Below are 23818 nucleotides of genomic sequence, written 5' to 3'. Positions count from 1 at the left end.
TTTATTTAGAAGTTCCACATATTCTCTAATTTATTCCACAAGTCTTAGAGCTCAGTGAATTCTAATAACTGATCAAATCCCACAAAATACCCAGTAAAAATAGACTGAAAAAACAAAACAAAACAACCTGAACTGTGTGCTTCACAGAAATGCTCTTGTTTTCACAGCACTTCCTACACATCATGACATTTGACACTCTGGTAACTTTAATGTTGCATTTTTAGCTTTCTTTGAAATATTTTTTCAGTCTCTATACTGTTCTTCTAACGTCCTGCTGGTTAAATGTGGATTTTTGCTGTACATTGAGGTCACCTTTTCCCCCACAGATGCAGTGCAAAAACAGCCCCGTAGAAAAAAGTAAAAGAAATTGTTTTGTTTTTTTTACATCAGAAGTAAACAATCTGCCAAAAGGGTAAGAAAAATGGTCTTAACAAGTATTTTTATTTTATATGTTAGTAAAAAAAAAACTTTATTGTAAAATTTATTTTTCTTAATAGACAGAAAAGAAGGTTATCTTGAAACAAGATTCATTTTTACAGTGTGGATGTTCTTTGATGTCACTCGATTTTAAATCTTTCAAATGGAAAATGTGGTTATAACTCTTTTTTATAACAATGTACATTATTTGACTTTTCTGTATTGAGGCAGAAATTGGAAAAAGAAATAGTTTTTACGTTTCTCCCACTTTGGGCACTTCGCTTTTGCTGATGTTTTGATGTTTGCATTTTGACAAAAAAAGAATGAACAACATAGTAAAACAACTTGAATCCTAATCAGTTTGAATTAAAAAGTAAATTCCAATTCAAATGAACAGGAAAATGATTGAGAAAAAATAAAAAGTCAACACAATTATTGTAAATCTCAATAATTTCCACGTTGGATCATTCTCAGATCTCATTCCACAAGGAAAAAGTCACTTTTAACTGTACATGTTTTACATAAGCTGTCATTTTTATTTATGTAATGTTTATTATTGTTACATTTTTGTTGCATATGTAATTTATTGTTTCCTCCTAGTCAAGACTCCCTTGATTCTTTATCTTACCGGGACATTTCCTGGGTAAATAAAGGTTAAATGAAATTTCCTTTAAAAAGGATTGTAATTTGTCTTGGGGACTCAGCACGGGCTCTCTACCTTCTCATAAATGGTGGCATTGCGGCCGGCTGTGGTCATCCACACCTCCTTGTAGAAGCGATCGCTGATGGGGTCGACCAGGTCGATGCTGGAATCCGTGTGACCTCCCAGGATGGTCCTGGTTTTTGGGAAATAAAATATTCAGGAGGAAATATTAGTGAGTGATTTGGAATCAATTTGGGGATAAAACCTCTGCTTTGAGGACATTTTTTAGCTGTTTTTAAGTTTCTGTCGAGGTTTGCCATTAGAAATTTATACCATGGTGCTAAAACTAAATAAACTCATTCTAAAGACTTTAGAATTCATAAGCTTTTTCAAAGTAATAAATCGTTCTAATGTGGTAAATTGTATATTTGGCAAAAATCTTCATTGCTATCTGAAAAATGGATGTAATTTGTTGCTGTTCCCGAAACATTCACGAGACTTTTTACTATGAAATTTACAACCAGAACCTACAAGGAATTTAAAAAAATTTCTGAACAATGGAAAGAATATCTATAAAAAAGTTGTGAATCAGCAACTCTTTCCAATTTCATAAAAATGTTACAAAACCAGCAGAAAATATGAGATAATTGTGGTGTTTAAAATACCAATAATTAAGACAAAATATACAAAGCCCAGTTATTGTCCCAAAAACAGGAAAAAAAATGAAATATCCCAACTTGAATTTAATTTCAAAGCCAATCCCAAAATCACTTATACATGTGGCCACAACTTTATTTTTGACTATATGCAAGTAATTCTACCGTATATATGATACTGGAATTGTTCCTCTGGCAATCTCCCACTAAATCCATTCTTTTCTTCAATAAGAACAAAAGCATTACTACATGAAAAATTCTATGGTAATACTGTATTTTTTTATTCACCTGAAACATTCAAGGCGCAGCTTCAGCGCGTACGCTCCAGCTTCATACTCCTGTCCGTCCATCAGAGATGGCACCGTTTCCAAGTCCTCCACAATCACCGCCACTTCACTGTCACGCTTACCCAGCATGCTTCTGTCATTGATGTTAGCAGAACCTGCAAATGTACATCATTTACTATTTTAATCATTAAAAAAAATGTATACATATATATAGCTAGAAAGGGCTGGCCTACTGGACAGCACCGAAGCGCTCATCCTGGCAGCTCAGGAACAAGCCCTGAGCACCGGAGCAATAGAGGCTCAGATCTACCACACAAGACAAGACTCAAGGTGTAGGCTGTGCAAAGAGGCACCTGGAACAATCCAGCACATAACTGCAGGGTGTAAGATGCTGGCAGGGAAAGCATACATGGAGCGCCACAATCAAGTGGCTGGAACAATATACAGAAACATGCCTGCAGAATATGAACTAGAAACCCCAAGGTCAAAATGGGAAACACCTCTGAAGGTGGTAGAGAATGAGAGGGCAAAGACCCTGTGGGACTTCCAGATCCAGACTGATAGGATGGTAATGGAGAACCAACCAGACATTGTAGTGGTGGATAAAGAACAGAGGAAAGCCGTTGTGGTGGATGTGGCAGTACAAAGCGATGGCAACATCAAGAAGAAAGAACGTGAGAAACACCAGAGACTCGGAGAAGAACTGGAGACAGAATAAAAAGTGAAGGTGAAAGTGGTTCCAGTGGTAATTGGAGCACTCGGGGCAGTAACCCCCAAGCTGGAGGAGTGGCTACAACAGATCCCTGGAAAGACCTCAGACCTCTCAGTCCAGAAAAGCGCAGTGCTAGGAACAGCTAAGATACTGCAGGACCAGCAAGCTCCCAGGTCTCTGGTAGAGGACCCGAGCCTGGAGGAAAAACCACCCGCGGAGGGTGAGAGGGGCGTTTTTCTAATATATATATATATATATAGTGTAAACACAGGGATGATGGGATGAGTTTTTTTTGCCTAAAAACGGCATAATCCTAATCAAAAGTCCACTGGGAACGCTTTGAAAACAGATCAAAGGTGATCAGAGTGTGAGTTTAAATGATTTGAGTCATAACTGCTTCAATAATAAAAGGACCATCTAAGCAAACTAAAATTAAAGGTCTCGTCTTTTTTCTGAAACGTAATGAGTGCTTCCATTTAGTTCTGGTCACATTCACCAGTAGATGGCACTGCAGAGCTGCATCACATCACCTGTCTATTCCAAGAGTATTGTGCAGAACTGTTCACTTTACCATAAACAACAGCAGAGACGGAAGCTTGAGCTTTTTCAGATTTTGAGGGTATCAAAAAAATGTTTGACAGCTTGTAGGGAGAAATGGCAGAAATGAACTCAACAGCCCGCTCACCAATGATGACCGTGTTGTCGTCAGCGATGAGCATCTTGCTGTGGACGTAGATGAGCTCTGTGACGAGGCGTCCTTCCAGCTCAGCGTGAGTCCGCAGTCCAGCGAAGGAGATGTAGTTCATCCACTGATCGTCCACTACAAGAATGAGAGCAGATATTTTTAAAAAAGGAGAAAAAATGAAGCTTTCAGTGGGATTCAGTGCATGCTTCCTTCTTGAACTTACTCTCTCTTTTTAGCTGGGAGATTATGGAAAATTCTCCTCTGATCATGGTTCTGAGGAAACACCAAACTCATTAATGTTTACAAACTGCACCTTTACAGCATAATGAGCTCAGGTTGTCACATCCCCATCCTCCTTCCTTCTATCCCAGCTGAGCTACCTGTAGTTGAAGTGCATGACAGCCTGGATGGCGTTCCCTCCTCCTGTGGTGATGTCACCTTCAAAGCCGGGGAGCAGCGGCGTCACCACATACACGCGGTACTTCTTACCTTCCCTGAAAGCAAATCATTTATGATTTTCGTTGCAGGAATCAGAAGATGACTCTGTATAATAGAAACGCATAACTATAAATAGATCATCTTAAATAATAGAAGCCTAATAGGAAAAAAAACACATTTTAAGTCATTAGTGCCTTTTTTCTACAAAAGAACTGTAATTATCAAGGAAGGTACTTGTGTGCTCTGATGATCCTCTCAATGATGGCGTCTCCAATCTTGTTATAAACCGTTTTGTTGTCGGCACAGCTGATGAAAAACTGATTCTGAGGGAGAAATGAGGACAAAAAGACACACAATTAAAAAAATATATAGTGATTTTCTGTGAATTAGTTAATACAGATTATTTCTGGGGAAAAGTCACACAACTATCATTTTTCCATCGGTGTTACCAACTATTCAAATCTTCAAAAGAAAGACAAAGAGAAGTTTTTCCCATTCAGACTTGATGGGTATTGAGTGACAGGTTAACACAGAAGCAAACTATTTTTCTAGCAACAGAGAAGGAACATTTCCCAGGGGAGCTGAATAAAACAGTTCAAAGGTAATCCAAGACTTTTTCATGAAAGGAAAGTTTCCTTGAAACTGTTCAATTCTAAAAGAAATAGTAAATTTGAATAGTTAATTAAAGAGGGGCTTGTAAGAAAAATAGATACTTCAAATATTTCTTTGTGATAGTAATACTAATAAATCCAATCTAATTACTGACTATATTAACCATAGTAATGGTCGATATTGACTGACTCACTATCTGAAAATGTTATGAAAGGCAAAAGCTTTGCTTTTGCCTTTCATAACATTTTCAGATAGTGAGTCAGTCCGCTCGCTTGTTACACTTTAACTTCAGTGGTAGAAAATTAATTTTCTCTGAACCTGATTTCCCCTGAAAAATGGGACAATCCAGTAGCAAACATTGAAAACCACTGGTAGGATTCTCTACACCTGAGACGCAGGTTCCAGAGAAAAAGTGATGAGCTTTGAGACCAGCTACTGCTCTGAGCTGCAGCGTTTGTTAAGCATTTGATGGCGCCACTATCAGCTCTGAAAGGTGGGCCTGGGGAAACAATTACCTGAGCAGCACCACTGCTTACCTGTGCTAGATTGGGACAGAAAACTTGTTAAAGGAAGAATTGAAGCAGAAAGTGATTTAGATTGTTTTTTTTGTTTTTTTTTTAAGCATTTAAGATGAATCCCATCGGAACTGTTTTACAATCAAAAAATGACTGTAAAAACCTGCTTTTGGTAATCCGTGCCTCATCAGTGACGTACCTCGATGTAGATGTAGTGCTTGCTCTTGGCGATGACCTGGATGTAGGCGTTATGGATGGACTCCTCGTGGTACTTTATGCCTGCTGACCAATCTGAAGCAGACCGCAACACCTGTAACACAAATATTGATTACTTTTCCAAAGAGGCACAGTTTGTACATTTTTATGCATGCATATAAAATATAAAAGGGGTTACTTAAAAAATGCTATTTTGTCATTGTTCAATTTAAGTTTGATGTCCCTGACAATAAGGAAACTTATCACAAATCTTATCAAATTACAAAACTTATCACAAATCTTATCACTGCAAAAACTGTTTGATTTACATTCTTAGAAATAAAGCAAATGCAGCCAATTTTGCAAAAGAATTATTTCCAAAAGTCCAAAAGACAGATATTTACTTTGATTTAGGATTTAATAACAAAATACACTTTAAACTTAATTCAATTAGAATGTTGAAACTTAACTAAATTCTAATTATATGTTCAGCTTTACCATTTTTATGTAAGTGAATTCCCGATCGTTTTTCTCATGTTTCAGCTGAAGCAAGTCCTTTTTTTTATTTATTTTATTAAACCACACACAGATCTTGGTGACCACGGCCCATGTGATTTATCAATCAAACAATTCCAAAACTTCTTTATCAGAGTACTCGGTCTTAACGGTCAGCTTTATAACAAACCTGTTTGTTTGTTTTTTAAAGGTCAGTCATGTTTCAAATGTAAACATAATTTGACTGGACTGACCTACATGGCAGAGGTCAACAAACCACCATTCAGCAACAGCAGCAACAAAAAGACAATTGGTCATTTAAGAAACGCACCAGGGTTCATGTTGAAAAAAAGACCGAACCGAGGTTGTATTTCCTCTTTCAGATCAGTAAGTTTAGTTGTGTCTTTCATTCGTCAGTTGGAAATTTGTTGCAGTTATGTAACTTTTTGGCTCACATGGACTCTTAGCATTTGCTGTCTTGTTTGCTTCCAGCAATGCTTGGAGATGTGGTAATTGTTGAAAAAAAGGAGTTTGCAGAGTGTGAGCTCTTCATTATTCTCCTCTCTTTCTCATGCTTTTTTTTTGATTTGTCAATAAACATCAGAATTTCACATCCACATGTTTTCTTACCTGCACTTTGGCATTCACACTTCCTGGGACCTGGTACTTAAGCTCATTGGCTGTAGAATGAGATTTGGGCAGCAGGAACGGGTACGACAGAGAGCGATACTTTGGCTTCATAATCTATGAGAGGAGGAAAATGTGGGCAGAGATGGTAAATTTAGAGTTAGAAAGAGGCGTATTGGAAATGAAAGCAACTCCAAGAGGAGAGGAGAAAACTTAGCAGTAAGAAAAGACTAAACAAGAAGCAGTTGACTTTAACAAACTTATCTTCTCCCTTCTCCCCACTGTGGCATCAGTGTAACAGGAAAACATCACAAATGTGTTCTCTGGTCCATGTGGTTTGTGGAATATTCCACATAATTTTTTTTTAAGGAAAAATAAGTCTGGTTCTAATGGGTTAATAAAACAAACCAACTCCTGCTCACTATAACTTTTAATATAACATATTTTCATTTGTGAGACACTAAAGAAGAAATGATTGACAGTCAATGAAGCCACAAAAACACAAATTCCTGGTTTTAACACAGAAAGGCCGTTGTTTAAAGGATGCACTGTACTGTTTGTGCTTCTTATTATGTAAATGTTCCTGCCTTGGTGAAATTCCAGCGCTGAATAAAATGCCTTGCCACATCTCGAGCAGCTCGGCCGTGAACCACAGAGGCGATGTCATGCCACGGCATTCTGGGAGTGGTGTACCTATCAATAAAGTCTGCAAAGAAAAAAGCAAGAAAAAAAAATCAATAAACTCAAAGATTAAAAGATTGAAGGATTATTAAAAAAAAAGGTGTGACCAGACGGAAGTGACTCAAATTGATTGTACAATCAAAGTTTTGAAAAGTGTCGGTGGAGAGCAGTTTGAATCTCCATAAAGTTTTAAAAACATAAATTGTCATATCATAAAATATCTGTGAATTTTAACAAAACCAATTGCTCTGAGCCAACAGTCCTGCCCACAACTCAGAGGGGAATGTGTAATTAAGTTTGACATTTCTAGATTAAAGAGTAAAAAAAAAACACATTAACACATTATCATTAAGATCTGAAAACTACAGTTACCACGATCTAAATTATTTATTTTTTATAACTTCTGAAAGGGACAATTACAGTTGCATAGAAAACATATGTTTGCTTGTTACTCTAGCATTAATCCTTTTACATTTAATTCTGTCAGGTTAGGTTATATGGACAGTGTTTAAGTCATAGTGTATGTTGCCCAATCCGATATTTCAAGTCCAATTCCCCCTAGATATGAATAAATACACACCAATGTTTATTTTTTATTTTAAGAAGTTAAAAACTTTTATGGCCCGCGGGCATTGAGTTTGACACATGTGGTCTGACCAAGAATGGGTAAGATTTGACTTAATTTCTCTAAAAGTGCTTCTACATTTCAGCTTTGTTTAGTAAAAAAAACAAAACAAACTAAAACATATTTTTGGCCACATGAAGTTATTTCCATACATGTGAGACGATGGATTACTTCTTTATGATCACATGACCTCAAACCTAACCAATAGGGTGTACTTTGCCCCGCATAGTGTTTTATTTAGAGTGTGTGTGTTTGAGTACCGGACCATCAAAAGGTTTCTCCAGCTGGATCCAGTCCCTGTAGACGAAGTTGCAGTAGTCTTTTCCGTGCCAGAAACGGGTGTTGCCCTGCAGCTCTCCGACATCAGTTTTAAGGCTTCCCACAGAACCACTCCCTAAAAAAAGACACACAAAATGAGGCTTTCACCTGAGGGGGTGTATGTGTGTTGTTTTTCTGCAGGAGCAGCTTTCCCCCACCCGCACTGTCGACACTGCTAACACTGTCCACATGCTGCAGGGTGTGTTTTTGCAGGTGTCTGTACAGACTGAAGCGGGCGATCCGGGTGCGCCCGACTCCCTTCAGCTTAGGCAAGTCTGTCGAATCTGCAGGCGGCTTCCCTTGACCATTAGTCACAGATACTCCATCAGAGGGGAGCAATCCCTTATCAAATGAAAAGAGAAACAAATGGATTTGAGAATAAAAAATTATTATTGCAGCTGAAGCTTTTCCTGTTAGCTAGCGCACAAGCAGGAACAAAGTTTTAGTAACAAAGTGTGTCAATCTTATTCTGAATTTCAAAATATTTTTTCTCCTGTTAAATCAGTGAAACATGTTCACAGCAGGGCTTTTTAAAACATACAATGTATGAATTGATTGCACTAAATCCAAAAGTTAGCGTTTGACATTTAATCTGCTTCATGCATTAACCTAAAGATCTTCACTCTTATTTTTTGTGTATAAATAGCAAATAGTTTAAGCTTTAAACCTTTTTACGCTGGCAAACTTTCCTCTTGCTTTTGTATCAGTCTGCTGATGGGGAAAATACCATTTTTTGGAACAGAAAACCTTTTAATATTGTCTTCCAGGACAACATTAAAAACATTTTTAATGGATCAATTCCTGGGACTATCATCCATTCGCTGAAATACAACCTTTCTTGAAAAATGTAAATGTTAAGAAGAGCTCCCATTTCATTCTGGGTTTTTCACATATATACTATTTACAGTATTGATACTTATTTAGAACATCTTTGTATAATTTAAGACAAAAATGGCACAATAAGTGGATATACATTGTAAGAATTTAGCTACTGTAATTAAGTAAATCCTAGTAAACCTCGCTGAGAATCATCAAACGCCTCTGGACAGAGTTTTGCAATGCAATAAAAAAGACTGAACATCAAACTCATGATGCGTATAAGGAGAAGACTGGAAATACTCTAATAGAATAAATAATAAAAATAATAACAATCTTTGTACCTTTTTTTTTTAAACTGCATGCCTCTCAGTAGGAAATCTAGCTCAGATTTTACCGTTAACTTCTATAATGGAGATAATAAAGTTAATTTTTATTCAATAAATGCAAAGGAGTTGAAAGAAGAAGAATAAAAAGTTTTTTGTTTGTATGAATGAAAAAAATGAAATGATGCAGAGCGATGGAGTGTAATCATTTGCACTAAACCTTCAATATATGCACACCATGTCACTGCAGGATGTCACTTCATATACGTAAAGTGTTATTTACTCATTTCGCCTTCTCATTTATGTCTTCCAGAAAGTCCCTTCTTTCCTGCTCATATCTTTTTATCAGTCAGAAAAAAAAAACGTTTTTTTTCTGTATAAAGTTATTTCAGGAAGAGTGTCAAACCTGCTCCAAGGCAACAGAGCGCGTCACGCTGCCGACATCTGTCAGCCGATGCTCTCCGTCGTCCCAGCGACCATACGCCAGGTCAATCCCACCCACAAAGGCCACCGATTGGTCAATAACCACAATCTTCTCGTGGTGTGCCCACAGATATACGGAGGAGGAGACGTGGTCTGGATGGCGCATCACCTAGATCCAAAAAGCAGAATATGACGCATAACATGCATAAAACGTGATATAATACGTGTTGTATTTTTTTACTATTGGGCTCTGTAAGAAACTGTAAAGGATAGAATATTTTAGATACAGTGAGATTATGACTAAATATTGAAATGTTGAAATGCACTGTCATAGTAAATGCATAAAAATGAATCACTTTCAGAACTGTGACAGGTCTAATAGGTGCCATTGCAAATAAGAGTGAGGGTAGTACTGATCCAGACCCACTCTGATGTGTTATGTGATCTGTTTTTAACGTGTTCTTGTGACATTTTTCTCATGATGAAGGACATTTATTGAGAAAACAAATCTTAAAGTTGCATGCAAGTATTTTTTTATTCAAATTGTTGTGAATAAGGAGAGGATGAAAAAAATTCAGTTTGAATAAGATCGGACTGGGGTTATAGCGAGCCGCAAGCTCCCTGCTCTGCTCCGTTTGGATGCATCTACTTAGAGACGACTAATTCCACATATGTCTTTGTTTTCCTCGTCTGAGCTGGAATCTGGCTCAAAACTGTACACTATTTTTGTTGCACTAGTAACATAAGGTCTAATCTAATCACTAAGGTCGGGGTTGTGAGTGGCTGTGAGCCAACGGCTGTAAACTATGAGTGACAGGAAGGGGGGCGGGGTTGTTTTGCACCAACAGTCTTGCCCTCAACTCAGAAAAGTTTGCTAACGAACTACTGCCGCTCTGCAGAAACCATGTCCTAGAAAACAACACCGTTTTTTTTTATTTTGGATAAAAACAGCATACGCATAATTAAAAGACAACAGGGAATGTCTTGAAAATAGATAAGAAGACGGGAATGTCTCTTAAATCTACTGTTTGGCTTTTGAAGGATGTTACAGGCGTTAGGACAGTTTCTGAGTAACATGATCCATTTAAAGGCTTTCTAAAGTTGGATGGCACAGGTCTGCTTTAACAGTTCTACCCGAAATTTGAATTGGAACCAATGAAGGTACTGTATAAGGAATTGCAGGAGCAGAAAATATTTTTGGTGATCAAACTTGAAAATCAGCCTGAAAAGTTTAGATTGCAGTGTGCAGAGCCTGAAGTTACTCTGCAAAAGGGGATTAGGAACATGATGCAGATTCAGGCAGTGAAGTTCAATGAGCTGTGAAGATGAATGTCATTAAATAGACCTAAATGTTGGTGCTTTATGGGCCAAATTTAGAGGCTCTAATGCGAAAGGCATCTTACTCAGAAACATTACAAGCTTTAAAAGGACATGGGTGGCAAACTGAGTCAGGCATGAACTTAATGTGTTATGTTGTCCAAAGAGACAACTGGAATATGGTAGAGTGGAAAGGTAAAAATGAACAAAAGATCTTAGCACCATGCCTTGGGGGGCATCCTTAATGATGCAAATGGTTAGAACTGCTTTTCCCTTTTTATTAAATCTTGAAGGAACGTTCGCTAATCTCCAATATAAATCAAAGAAATCTTTACTTATGCAGCACTTTACAAAAGGTCGCACAAAGTGCTGCACACCAAAATAAGTAGTATATAAAAAAGAAAGCACAATAATATAAAAATGGAAACCCACACACACACAGACACACACACAAACATACACACATACACTCCTGCACAAAACCTCCAACCCTCTTTATCGATGTAGACAGACATTGGGAAACAGACAAGAGTCTTTGACGCCTGGAAAAGACATTTGAAAAAGATCACCTTCCTGGATCGAGTATTTTCACCATATTGAAAGGTGTAGAAAAGTCCAGAAAGATAAGAACAAAGTTTTACAGCAGCTTAAGTTGCCTTAAAGATGACTTTCATAAACCTCTACAAAACACGACAGAAAGAACCACCAAACCTGAAACATACTAACTGAATAAATTCGGAGATACCAAATGATATTTCCTAACTTCTATTTGTATTTCTAAAAAAATTACATTCATGCTCCCTGGTAAAATATGAGATCAACAATGGTAAGACAGGAAAGCCTAACCTTGATGTTGGGGTGTAGATGCATGAGTGTCCTTTTGCTGTAGCCTGAATTGATGCCCAAAGCGAGCTCCACTTCCTTATATAGCATCACAAAGATTCGAACTCCTTGTTGCTGTGGGAAAAGGTCAAGTGAGAAACATTTGAACTAATTTTGAGGAAATTACATAAAATCAAGAGGAATGTGGATGAGGCTATGAAAATTTGACTGAACAACTCTTTCCACACCTACACACTACACATGCCCGCTTACAGAACATAATGTGTTCATTAGCAGAGAGCATTTTAGCCAACAGGTCATTTTACCCAAATAGAACAGGGCTGCCAACTTACTGCTTTACGTTTGAGGATATGATCAAGCCGCCATCTGTTGCCCTCCACCACCGGTCTTTTCAGGAAGATTTCTGGACTCAACCTGGGAAAAAACCCAAAGCAACGTTAACAAGAAACAGCACATGAACATAATTTCTGGCATACATTTGTGGGTTAATGCTTAACTTTTCAAATGGTCTTTGAATAGACAAACAGCCAAAGCTTACACATCTGCAACACAACTGGCTCTAACGCCACAATGAAGTGTGGCACTTCACTAGTAAAGACCATAAGCAGTACCAACGAGTACTGCCTGACAAATATAGAATTAAACAGCTGCATGTGCTGCTTAGTGGGACCAAAAACTGTGACGCCTGAAATCACAGACGTGAGATGTGAGACATTAAATTTAATCACATTGCAATTCTCCTCAAAGAACAGAAGCCTTTACATGCAGATGCAGGCAGACATTGTAAAAAGCATCTTGAGGTACTTTGTGACATCTAATCACTGCACTGTGGATACGTCAGAACCATTCTGAAACGTCACAATCTGTGATGATAAACATACATAAAGAGACAGGAAGTAAAGACAGGGGGGGGGACAAAAGGAGGCACAGAGGCAGCGTAAACAGATACAGAATATGTCTAAATCATGGAGTAAGAATATAATGTGAGTCAGTCTAATCTATTGGCCCTTTGGTAAGCCTTGACTTTTTAGGAATACACATTGTATTGCACCAATGTAACTGCTTGTTGTAATTCATCGGAGATCATGGAGGTGTCACAAGAAGTCAGGCACAACCTTCAAAAAGAGTCTGGATGGGAAATACATGGCCCTGACAGACATTCAAAAACTGGATCCCTGTTGATAGTTGACAAAACCACTGGTGTCAAGACAAAAAACGCTTAAGAAACCCCTTGGGAGGGGTCGGAGGGCGAACTATCAGAGTCACCATCCAAGATGAAGTCAGCAATATCTAGCTTTTAATCAGCCAGATGGTTCCCCGCAACAAATATCAGCAAAAATCCAGTAAGAAGAATGAATAAAGAACATGGCTCCTCAGATGGAGGGATACGCCTTTCATGTATAAAAAAACAACTGGTCTCAACTGAGCTAAAAAAGAGGTGAAGACAAGACCCTAAAGGGCAAAAGGTTCATCTCATTCCAGCACATCATATGAGTAAGGCAGCCACGGCCATACCCATGTGTCTGGAATATGAAGAGGAACATACAGCATGTACCGAATATGGACTAACTACTAGGACTAAAATTAGAGTCCAAGTCAATCTATGAAGATAATAAATGAAAGACAACTGACTCTAAAACTGATGTCTAATGATAGGAGTCATGTGAATCTGGATGGAGTGTCACTGGTTTGAGTCTCTGGAGCAGGATGATCAAATCTGTGAGAGACAGAAACCTTTAAAAAAATGTAGTTTACTGTTTCGAATCTCACCTGGATGCTCCTGCGCTAATGCTAATCTTATCTTTTTCCATATTTTTTTCTGTTGTGCAAGTTATTCAAGTTCTAAACTGGCCAATCTGATGCCTCAATAAAATTATGTGGTGCCTGCTGGTCCCTATGCCCTACATTTAAAACATTTAATTGACACATTCTCTTAAGTCTGTTTTTAAGTGATGGGGGTGTTGGCGAGAGTGGATGCCATAAGAGCATTTATACACTGAGAAAAAATGGAGACGGAGTTATTTGGTTGGAGTCTGAAGTATGTCATTTTTTATGGGTGACATCACACTCACTCGGTTTAGTTCTCATATACAGTCAATGAACTCTAACAATAAAAATAACAACTTCAATAGAAGCAGGTAAAACAAAAAACAAATTTAAATGGTGAAGCGTTTTCATGACACCAGCACACTGAGGACTGAGACATGAAAACCCCAGAAATAACGTTCGCCATCTCAGTCCAGCAGAGTGTAGCCCATTTAAACCCACTGTGAAAAAGCGTTAAGCTTCCTGGTGTTCTGACACCAGAATTTATGTCGAACACCATGACACCAACAACAGAAAACCTTTTAAAATTTTGGAATCTTCAGTGCTGAAAATATAAATAAGGACATTGAAACTCACCACCAGTCAGTGATGAAGATTTCCTCTTTAGCTTCTTCCAAAGCATCAGCCACATCCTCCATGTAAGTCTTTCCGTTCACATACCTGCAAAGATTGTTTACAGTTAGGACTTAAAAAATACAGTCTTCTTCATTTATTGATGGGAGGATGCATGAATGGATAGATGAATGACACAAAGATGCAAAAATATGCATAAACTATACATTTTAGTTGCATTTGCATTTCAGTCTTTTTTCTAATTCCCATGGATGAGATAACACGTTAAATGTTGTTTTGCAAAGCAACAGGCTCTACAATGGAATGACTGTCACTAGCAGTTCAACATTACAGGACTTGCCAGCTGAGGGGGAGAGAGCACAAAAAAAGAGGAGGGAAAAACTGCCAAAAGGGAGATCCGACTGCAGAGTCCTGTCGTGCATTTCCATAGTTACCAAGAGGGCAAAGAAGATCTGCTTTTATTGCGATTACTCAACAATGCATCTTTTGTGTAACAAGCAGAATAGGATTTACTGAGGCTTTGGATATATCTAACACATAATAGAGATGGGGAACAACAAATTGGCACTAAGTTTACTTTTTTTTTACGTCAAAATGTACATTAACAATTTTTAAAAAAAACTTTAAATTTGGAGACAACAATTTTATATATGCCCCAAAAGTAACTAACAAAGACCTCTATAAAACTTTTGAAATAATAATCATAATTTAAATGTCAAGTCTTTCCTGAGGTCTTTTTAATTTTTTTATACATTTAAAACTTCAGGGAAAAGTTATATTAACTGATGATATGAGCAAAAGAATGGGGCAATCCTAAAAATCTTCTAAATAAAAGGCTATTTAAAACTTATTGTCCTTTCCTTGAAGTTAATGTATATGGATCGAGACTGACCCAAACACCATAAATGTTACTATAGCTAATTTACTATGAAATGCCTTTTGTTGGCAGGTCAATAGGAACTGACTAATAAATGGCATTGTAACAGAACGCTAACACAAGAGGGAAGATTAAATATAACTACGGATGCCCCTGCAGGTCAAATTATTCCAACAGCTTCAGTGTTCTCTTAATGCATATTTACCATTTGGCTGGGATGTTTTCCTGTTCTTGTGCAAACGACCCAAAGCGGTGATCTCTGAGGAAAGCTTTCCCATGGCTCCTCACGAAGTTCTCAATGCTTTGACCCCACCAGCGAGCATATCTGTAGCTGATGCATTTAAACACAAGGGTCCTGCAAACAGGATACACAGAAATACAGACACAGATGCTGAAAAGTCAGACCACTGACAGGGGCAAAAACTAACTTTTCTAACTTTCTTATTTGAGTCGTACATTTCTAATGCGTTCAAATTAGGATATTTTTATTGGTTCAAATAACATTTGGAATGGCGAAGTTCAAAATCCTGAAGGCCTCTGGACTTGGAAGCTGGAGCATCCATTGACCCAGGTGAGGTCACTATGGTGGTTACAAAATAAAAACCTCAGCAACAGTATGGCCTTAGGGGTGATTGAGTTTCTTAAGTCTCTGGATATTGTAGAATTAGACCCACCACTCTTTCACATCAAGACAATTCAGTATCAATGGTTTAAACATCTGCAGAGAACACAGAACTATGAAATGTAACCTGGAGAGACTATCGACGCGGACTCCATGTTGGGTCTCTGTGTCTTTGGAGTCCATCTTGATGTTGAACTCTTTATCGACAAGTAGGACGAAGGAAATTGCTCCCGAGTCTGGTTTCATGTACAGCAGGAATGAGTCCTTCACTACGAGCCAGCTGCAGAACACACAAAAAACATGATTTTAGCAGCGTTCTTCCCACTCTGGGGAAAATCTTGCTTTTGGTGTTTTTAACATGTTCTTGTGGCATTTTTCTCATGATAGAGGACATATATAAAGAAGTGCTTCTTCATTCAAATTGTTCTGGGTCAGGAGCAGACAATTAAATGCCATTTGAAAGAGATTGTTACTCTGATTTACAAGTTACTATGGCAGGCCAAAAGTTCCCTACGATTTCATTATCTTCTTCTAAACTTGCTTCTGGCTCAAAATTGTTACGGCTTGACAGCTCCAATATTCCTCGTAATTTCTTTGTAATAGTAATGTTACGTGAGGGGCTGTGAGCTGGCAGGAGAGCACATTAACAGATGGATGATAGGAAGTAAGGGCAGGATTACAGCGTGCCAACAGTCCTGCCCACAACTCAGAGGTGAATTTGTAATGAATTTAACTATAAACTATGGCAATCATAATTAAAAGAGCACTGGGAACACTTTGAAAATAGATCAAAAATGATCATTTGTGGGAAGAAAACCATCATAAAGATGTAACTGTTTCGTTTGTTAGGTTTGTTTTTCTCTTGAAAACATCCTAAAAAATGAAAGGTGATTAATGTTCTTCGTATGTTTTCCTGAACTACAAGGAAAATGGAGAGTTCTTTGAAAAGAAATACAATCATGATAGCTTTAATGTTTTTCAATCTTTTAACGAACCTCACATTTCAATAACCAGTCAGTGGGATTTGTTTGTGAATATAAAGACATTTTTAAGCAAAGAAAGAATGTTTTCCCGATCACAACCACAAAGTCTATGAAAATGCAGAGAAAGAGAGGCGTATTTGTTAACATGGTAACTGAAGGAGTGGGTGGAAAAACAACTAATTTGGAATAAATATAAATAAAATACTGATGCAAAATACTGATGAAGAGCAAGCAGCACAATCCACGCACCGTTTGGACCACCGGTAGCACGCTCGATTCTGACCGCAGCAGTTCAAGCCGGGGATGCGGTGTCCGCCTGATCGCTTGTAGACCATCCCCTCACTATCAGAAATATCCCAAAAACTTTTGTCAGAGGAATTCTCAAATGGTCACAGGTCATTACAAGGAGGCATTTCATTGCCACTGATTTCACAAACAAATGAAAATAGATAATGCTCACAGTCCTTTGGGCCCCAAATCATGAATGAACGACAGCTGACTGACGTCAATGAACTCCATCTGGGAAAAGATTAGGAAAACATGACTCCTGCAGAGGCACACCTCAAATTCCGAAATGTATAATCTAACCAACAAATCCAAACGCTTGAAAGAGCTGTGACTCAGGTGAAATTATGGTTCAGAGATGGACTTGAAATGTGCCAGAAAATGACGCGTGGCAAGCACAAAATGGTGTGATGCAAGAGCATTATTCTGCCAAAGTCAACATGAGAACAACCAGAGTGGAGGCTGATGACTCATGTTACAAACATAGGATCGCCCAAATGACTGTTTTCCTTTAACAGAAGACATCAAATTGTAAGAATTCACAAGAATTAAATATAAAGAAAGAGTTTATCAATCGCATTTTAGGAAAACAAGGACTTTCCTGCTAATTTGGTACCAATGTTTGTAATCTAAAATAAAGTTGGGTAAAAGAAAAGGAAGAACATAACAAAGATCACGTCATGTGAGAGTTTTTATCCACTTCATAATTATTACTCACAGTATAGTGGAGTTTGCGGTACAAAGCCATCTTCAGAAGACCATTCAGGTAGTCCTCCAACTGTCTCTGTGGAAACACACAAGTGTTTTCAACTCCACAAAAGTAAACACCAACATGTGTACACAGAGTGTTGAAGATAAAGTGCTGACATGGAGTTGACTGCCCTGGCAACAGAAGAGCCATATAAGCTCTGATATGGCTTCAAATGACTGCAGTCGCTGTTCTACACATGAAAACAGACTGCCATCAAATTGTTGCAACATACCCTCCTGCTGGAAACCTGCTCGTCTCGTGCCAGCTCATCTCCTCCGCCCCGGGGCAAAGTTGGCATCTCCCTCACCTCACTTTTCTTCACCGTTTTCCTCCTCACTGTGTGGCTGCAAGTAAACCGATGTTTATTTAGGAAGCTAGTTTCAACTGGCAGAAAACATTATTTTTATCTGAAATGCACATCAAGACGTAGAGTGCAACACAACCATTGGGGTTGACAGTAATCAAAGTCGTTTATAAACTTATAAGCTTCAGTGGAGTAAAACTTTTTTTTATCATGGGTTCATCAATAAAACTGACTGATCATTGAATATGTTAATCAACAACATGCATGACTGTTACAAAAACAAACTAGTGTTGTAGTCATTTTTAGCAACATTAGTAGTCTTTAACTTTTCTAACTTGAAAAAAAAAATGTACATACTATATGTGTTTATGAATACTGCATCTAAAAGGGTAATTTAGCATCAAATATTTGGAAAAACGTTTCACACCAAAACTTTTTTTAAATAGATTTGTTGCGCATATAAATGCCAAAATGTTTTTACATGTTAGGCATAAAAATAAGATATACAAAGTCTACTGATGCAAAAAAAAACTCCAATTTGAAGCCATGACTGGACCACAATTTTGAATATAGACAGCAATATCATCAGCAAATAGAGGATTTGTCATTAATAATTAGGGAAGCATTCGTTGTTTTTTATTTGAGACATTATTGAAAGTCTGCTTTATGGAATTTAATGCTAAGTTAGGTTCACTCTCTTTTGCTGTTTACTGAAGGCAGGCCCCAATTAGCTTTTTTTGTTACAAGGATGATACAATTTTTAAACTTTTTCTTTATCTTTTTGTTAATGTCATGGATACAAATGCATGCTCAAGTTATGTTAAAATTGAGGATATTACCATGACTGGTTGATTGCAAAGTACCTGCGTGACGGCAGTGGTATCCTCATGAGGGCCTTGTAGGTCCTCAGCTCTCTGTGCAGCTCCAGGAAATGTTTCTCCTTCCTCTTTATCACCCAGGTGAACTCGCCATGTTTCATTTCAATCCGAAACACTGCTGGGAGAGACTGCAGTTACACACAGGGTTAATTCAATTTACAAGACAAGCAAAATATATTTGATTGAACAAATGTTTGTGCCAACTTATATATTGTAAGTAAACTCTAGGGCAGTTGTCTGCAACTTTTAACGCTAAAAGACCCATTTGATCCAGTTTCCTGCTGACCAAAACCCAGCCAGACTTGATCACACTTGATCATTTTGAAAAATACACTTTATTTATGTTTTGAGGAAATGAAGTAAATTATGCAGCTTTTACAAATTTAGAGTAACTGAATTATAAAAGTGTTGTGTAATTTTATTTCTACATTGTAACATTGTACCATCATTATGGCTTTGGTTTGCCACCATCCTTTTCCCCCATTAAGTAAGGGTTAATGGCCGACGACACTTCGAAGGCCATTAACCCGCTTATACCATGGTCACTTACAAAAGCAATACATATAAACCAGTTTTTAGTCCTTAATTCTTGTTTTTTTTCCGATTTGGATCGCCTTTCTCACAAAAAGCGGACTATGTGTTGCGCCGCATCACATAACATTTAGTCCGCATCGCGCAGCACAACCGCTGCAGTCAAGATTCGGCGATATATATATGCTGATCGTCCCGATGGGTTGAATAAAGCATCAGTTCAGAGAGAATGTTCACCTCCTACCGCTTGTTTTTGCCAAAATGATGAAGCAAAAGGTTGTTTTAAAGAAGCCAGCGCAGTGATACAAAACATTTATGCTAGGTGACCGGAACTTCTTTTTTCACCGTGCGGTTATCAGGTTTTAATGCACACCCACCAGCCAATCAGAATCGAGTTTTCAACCGGACCATGGTATAACAATCAATAATAAACATGACAACAATGTAGAATCCTTTCTTTTTTAAAATATATACATGTGAATGCAGTTTTATAGTTTTAAAACTTTGCCTCCAAACAGCACTAAACACTGATGTGCAGCCGAGGATGAGAATATTCCAATAAAAAACCACTTTAACAGGAGATTAAACCTTGTACTACAATTTGGCTCAGTTATCTGACATGCTAAAAATCTAAACATAAGTGACAAAATTTTAGTCATATTGTTTGCATTTTTCTTGAAAGTCAAAGAGTCACAATGGAGGGATAAAAAGAGCCGTGTGGCTCCGGAGCCTCAGGTTGCAAAGGTCTAAAAAGTCTAAAAAACAATGTCAGTATTTAAAAAAAAAATGACTGTGTTTATTACCTTATTCACACTCCTGTGGTGTGATAAGTTAAAGCGATCCTGTGCTGCAGTAAACCGCTCAACCTCCAAGATGCGGGCAGTGACCGGCACAGTGGGCAGGTAGACTTTGGCGCTGTTCTCCCTGCTGCCCACAGTGGCATACACCGCAGAAAAGGGGATGCGACAGTCACCTAGAAGAAGGAAAAAGGAAGCAGTCTGATTATTGCAGTTCAATGGGCTGAATTCAAGCAAAGCTGGAACTTTAAGGAACAGCCCTTTATTCTAGATTTTAGTGTTGTGAAGCTTTGAGCAATTTCTATAAGGAAGATCTGCATTATTTTCAGGTACTCTTGGAAGTGATGTAATGGTGTGTAATAGACTGGTATATAATAATGGTGGGTAAATCACTCCACACACCATTATGTATCAGGCCTTCACTTTGAATAGCTAAATGACCCAAATCAAGAAGTCTTGTAAAAAGTTACTTTGAAGTAAAAAGTAAGAAGTGACACATACTTCATTCAACTTATTCCAAAACAGTTGAAAGACGGTACGTATCACCCCAAAAGGTTCCTGATCCTGACTGTGGCAGCCATAACTCTCCATGATGCTCCAACAATCCATCAGTACTTTTAGTTTACCAGAGTCGAACCAAAACACTTTGACAGAATTTTCTGAACATCATGTACCACAGAAAATTAATTGGAAGTCAGTCAGCACAACCAGAATTCATACGTTAGGACCACAAGATTACAAAGCATATTTTCTATTTTTTGAATAAATTTATAAACTTTAAGTGCGCCTTGTGGTTTGAAAAATACAAGGGTTATTTGATTAGCTCTGATTTTAATTCTACTTCATTAGAGTAATTCCTTTCTGGCTGAGATGCACCATAAATGGTAAAATAAAGGTATTTTTGTTATTATTACTGCATTGAGATGAGTGGCACAGGGTGTCTTTTATTTTGAAAGGAAGTTGGGTGAAATTATGACAAAAGTTAGAATTATGTGATGTTTTGAAAAAAGTTATTTTCTCTTTCAACATTAAAGCTTTAGTAAACATTAAGGATACATACCCAAGTAGTTCCCATCGTAGTCTAAATCATCTCCCTCCTCAAGGTCAAGCTCTCTGGCATCCAGACTTTCCACCAGGTCAGCCATGGTGATTTTGTCGTATTCGTCCGATGAGTCAAAAGCCTCCGATTTTACCAAGTCAAGCTTACTGGGAGTCGACTGGCTTTTGCCAAGCATGCTTAGCAGTCAGACCCCGGAGCAGGGTGCACCTATCAGCGAGATAGAGACGATCATGACACAAAACGGAAAGAAGCACTTTTATAGCAGTTTTTCTACAAACACACTCCCACAGCAAGAGGACAGTCACTTGACTTGTGACCTTCCCATGACCCAGCATCGAAGCTGCAATATCATGAGTCATCGCAACTGTAATAACAATTGTGGCTAAAAATGAACTATTGTAGAAATTGTAATAACTGAGAGACACAAACTGTAGACTTTGTTTGTTTTTATCTGTAAATCAACATAAAAGGAAAAGCAAGGCAAATAATGTGTACACATTCTAAAACCAGCTATTAAAATTAATCAAGAAATCTCCTTGACACTTTGTTGAATTATACCACAGCTTTTATGCTTTACACACAATAGCAAGAAAGCAAAAATTACTTATAAAAGTCAAACCTAATTTTTACTGTTTCCCCAAAATACCTTTTCCCCAAGCCAGATTTCGACTTTGCTTCTTATTCATACTGAATTATATGTTTTATTATGTTGTGTGATTGAGGATCAGGGGAGGTTGTAGGAATTGTCGTTTTTTTACATTAAATAAAATGTTTTAGTATGCAAGCCCTTTGTGTTAAATATATGTGAAAAGAGCCTTTAAAAATAAAGTTTGATGTGATTTAATTTGACTCATGTTATCTACAGGAGATAAACAAGTCAAACAAGTTCTACTAATCATCTACTGTGATTTTATTTTTGGCAAAGACAACAAACTATAAACTAAATTCAAAGGAGATTTTGAACAATTTCTAACACTGATGGCTATCTGAAAGTCATAAGATTGTCAAGTTTCCAGAGTTTTGGTGTCCAAATGTTTCTGCTGAACATTTTCTGTCAAAGAACAGTCAGAACTTAAATTATTAGGAAAAAACTTTGCAATTTATGGAGCTAAATTGTGACTGTTCAGGACATCAGAACACAATGATTTGACAGGACAGGTTAGTGAAAATGTCATAACATTTCTTTCAACTCAAAGTCAATTTTTAGCTGATTCCTTTTCTAGCAAAAACTCAAATGCAAAAAAAAAGAAAAAAGCTAAATACAGAATTAAAGAAGAACCATAAGGATGTATTTCAGAATTTTGTCACTGATCATCAATAAACTGCCTCAATGTCTCATAAGATTTTTGTCACCTTTTTTAGGAGGTAAAGTACATTTTAGGATACTAAAAATAACCTTGTTTCAAGAAGAAATTTCTTATTTTCTGTCTTGCAAGAAAAATAATTTCATTAAGAACATTTTTCAATAGTAAAACAATCTTAAGTTTAGAAAACGAGTCTTTAATTTCCCTAAAATAATAATTCTAGGTACAACCAGGTTTTTTAACCTGATGGCAACTTTATTTAATTACCTTGTTTGCTTGTTTAAAGAAAATCTGCCAATGGGTCAGAATATGACTAATTTCTAAGGGGACCTATTTTTGCAGTAAATAATATGTAAAACTCAAACTACGTATTTAAAATTTACATTCAAACTACAACTGATCAGCTGCTCTTAAAGGCTGTTCATTCAGTTTTTGTGATTCAATGGCTGTCTTCTTAACCCTTTTGCTATCGTAGATGACCCCACCCTTACTTTCTCGTGTTCTCCCTACCATGACAAAGGTGGAAAGAGTTTATGTAATCCATGGACACCAGTCATTGAAGAAAAAAGGTTCAGAGCACTGTCTAGTGGGTCTACATGACCCAACTCCCAACGTTAAAGTGCCTAGGATTGCACAAGGGTTAATGTACCACATTTTGTTTCACAATCAATTCCTCAGAAACCAAAACTTGTCTAACTTGAAACGAAGAGGATTTCTGTGTTCTTCCTCCACACACAGTCAAACTTCTGACTTCCATGAGAAACCCGACCTCTGAATTTGACATGAGGGAAACCCAACAGGATTTGGGGAAATACCCTCACCAGAAAAAGATGAAGTGGCGCCGCATTCATGTGCAAAGCTCCTGCACTGCGTACTTTGTCACTCATGTTAACACACGCTCATGTGACTTGTTAAACCTCTCCAAGCCGATAGAGAAAAATAGCACTGAACTTCATAGAAGAGAAATTAAAAAGGAAGAAGAAAAAAAATTAATTTGTCACAAGAAAAAAAAATAACAGTTCAGGTCATCTGGCAGTTTCTATAGCAGTTAAAATAACATTTATCAAAAAAGTAAACTTTTTCCAGAATTCTTACAAAAAACAAAACTTTGGTAAACGTGTACTTCCGGAAAGTTGGTTACATGACTACACAACCAAACAAAAGAATAGCGATGACTCAAGCAATGATGCAATGGCTGTGCTGCAGAAAGAACTGCTTAGCAACTGCAAACACTTGCTGGAAAACAGGGGAAAAAAACAAAGTAAGATATAAGCCTTCAGTTTTTGGTGCAAAAGTCAAACTGAGGCCTTAAATATTCCAAAGGTTTCTGACATTTTTTAAGTGTTTAGACTAAAACAAAAAGGTCATCCAGAAGATTCTCTAATGCATTAAAGG

At 37.5% G+C, this 23818-nt stretch overlaps 1 protein-coding gene across 4 annotated transcripts in view; it reads right to left on the bottom strand.

The window, feature by feature from the left end:
- pld1a (phospholipase D1a) overlaps positions 1 to 23818 on the bottom strand; it is a 37994-nt gene that overhangs the window by 1634 nt on the left and 12542 nt on the right. For 3 of the 4 annotated variants that reach the window (XM_020713736.3, XM_011490171.4, XM_011490170.4), the window contains exons 2-25: positions 21120 to 21326; positions 20066 to 20235; positions 18717 to 18859; positions 17782 to 17893; positions 17517 to 17582; positions 16974 to 17032; positions 16763 to 16855; positions 15658 to 15810; positions 15114 to 15263; positions 14035 to 14118; positions 11964 to 12045; positions 11635 to 11745; positions 9455 to 9640; positions 8065 to 8248; positions 7854 to 7982; positions 6870 to 6988; positions 6286 to 6399; positions 5165 to 5275; positions 4073 to 4161; positions 3781 to 3894; positions 3624 to 3673; positions 3401 to 3535; positions 2005 to 2158; positions 1136 to 1253 (exon numbers count right to left, since the gene is read on the bottom strand). In XM_020713736.3, the coding sequence (XP_020569395.1) occupies positions 1136 to 1253; positions 2005 to 2158; positions 3401 to 3535; positions 3624 to 3673; positions 3781 to 3894; positions 4073 to 4161; positions 5165 to 5275; positions 6286 to 6399; positions 6870 to 6988; positions 7854 to 7982; positions 8065 to 8248; positions 9455 to 9640; positions 11635 to 11745; positions 11964 to 12045; positions 14035 to 14118; positions 15114 to 15263; positions 15658 to 15810; positions 16763 to 16855; positions 16974 to 17032; positions 17517 to 17582; positions 17782 to 17893; positions 18717 to 18859; positions 20066 to 20235; positions 21120 to 21294 (2901 nt within the window). In that variant the 5' untranslated portion in view covers positions 21295 to 21326. The remainder of the gene's footprint in view (positions 1 to 1135; positions 1254 to 2004; positions 2159 to 3400; positions 3536 to 3623; positions 3674 to 3780; positions 3895 to 4072; positions 4162 to 5164; positions 5276 to 6285; positions 6400 to 6869; positions 6989 to 7853; positions 7983 to 8064; positions 8249 to 9454; positions 9641 to 11634; positions 11746 to 11963; positions 12046 to 14034; positions 14119 to 15113; positions 15264 to 15657; positions 15811 to 16762; positions 16856 to 16973; positions 17033 to 17516; positions 17583 to 17781; positions 17894 to 18716; positions 18860 to 20065; positions 20236 to 21119; positions 21327 to 23818) is intronic. The other variant, XM_023951379.2, reaches the window with a different exon arrangement.

Source organism: Oryzias latipes, chromosome 22 (genome assembly GCF_053564925.1).
Source record: "Oryzias latipes strain Hd-rR chromosome 22, Olatipes_Hd-rR_3.1".
NCBI lineage: Eukaryota > Metazoa > Chordata > Actinopteri > Beloniformes > Adrianichthyidae > Oryzias > Oryzias latipes.
This window is presented reverse-complemented; position numbering and strand designations above follow the sequence as displayed.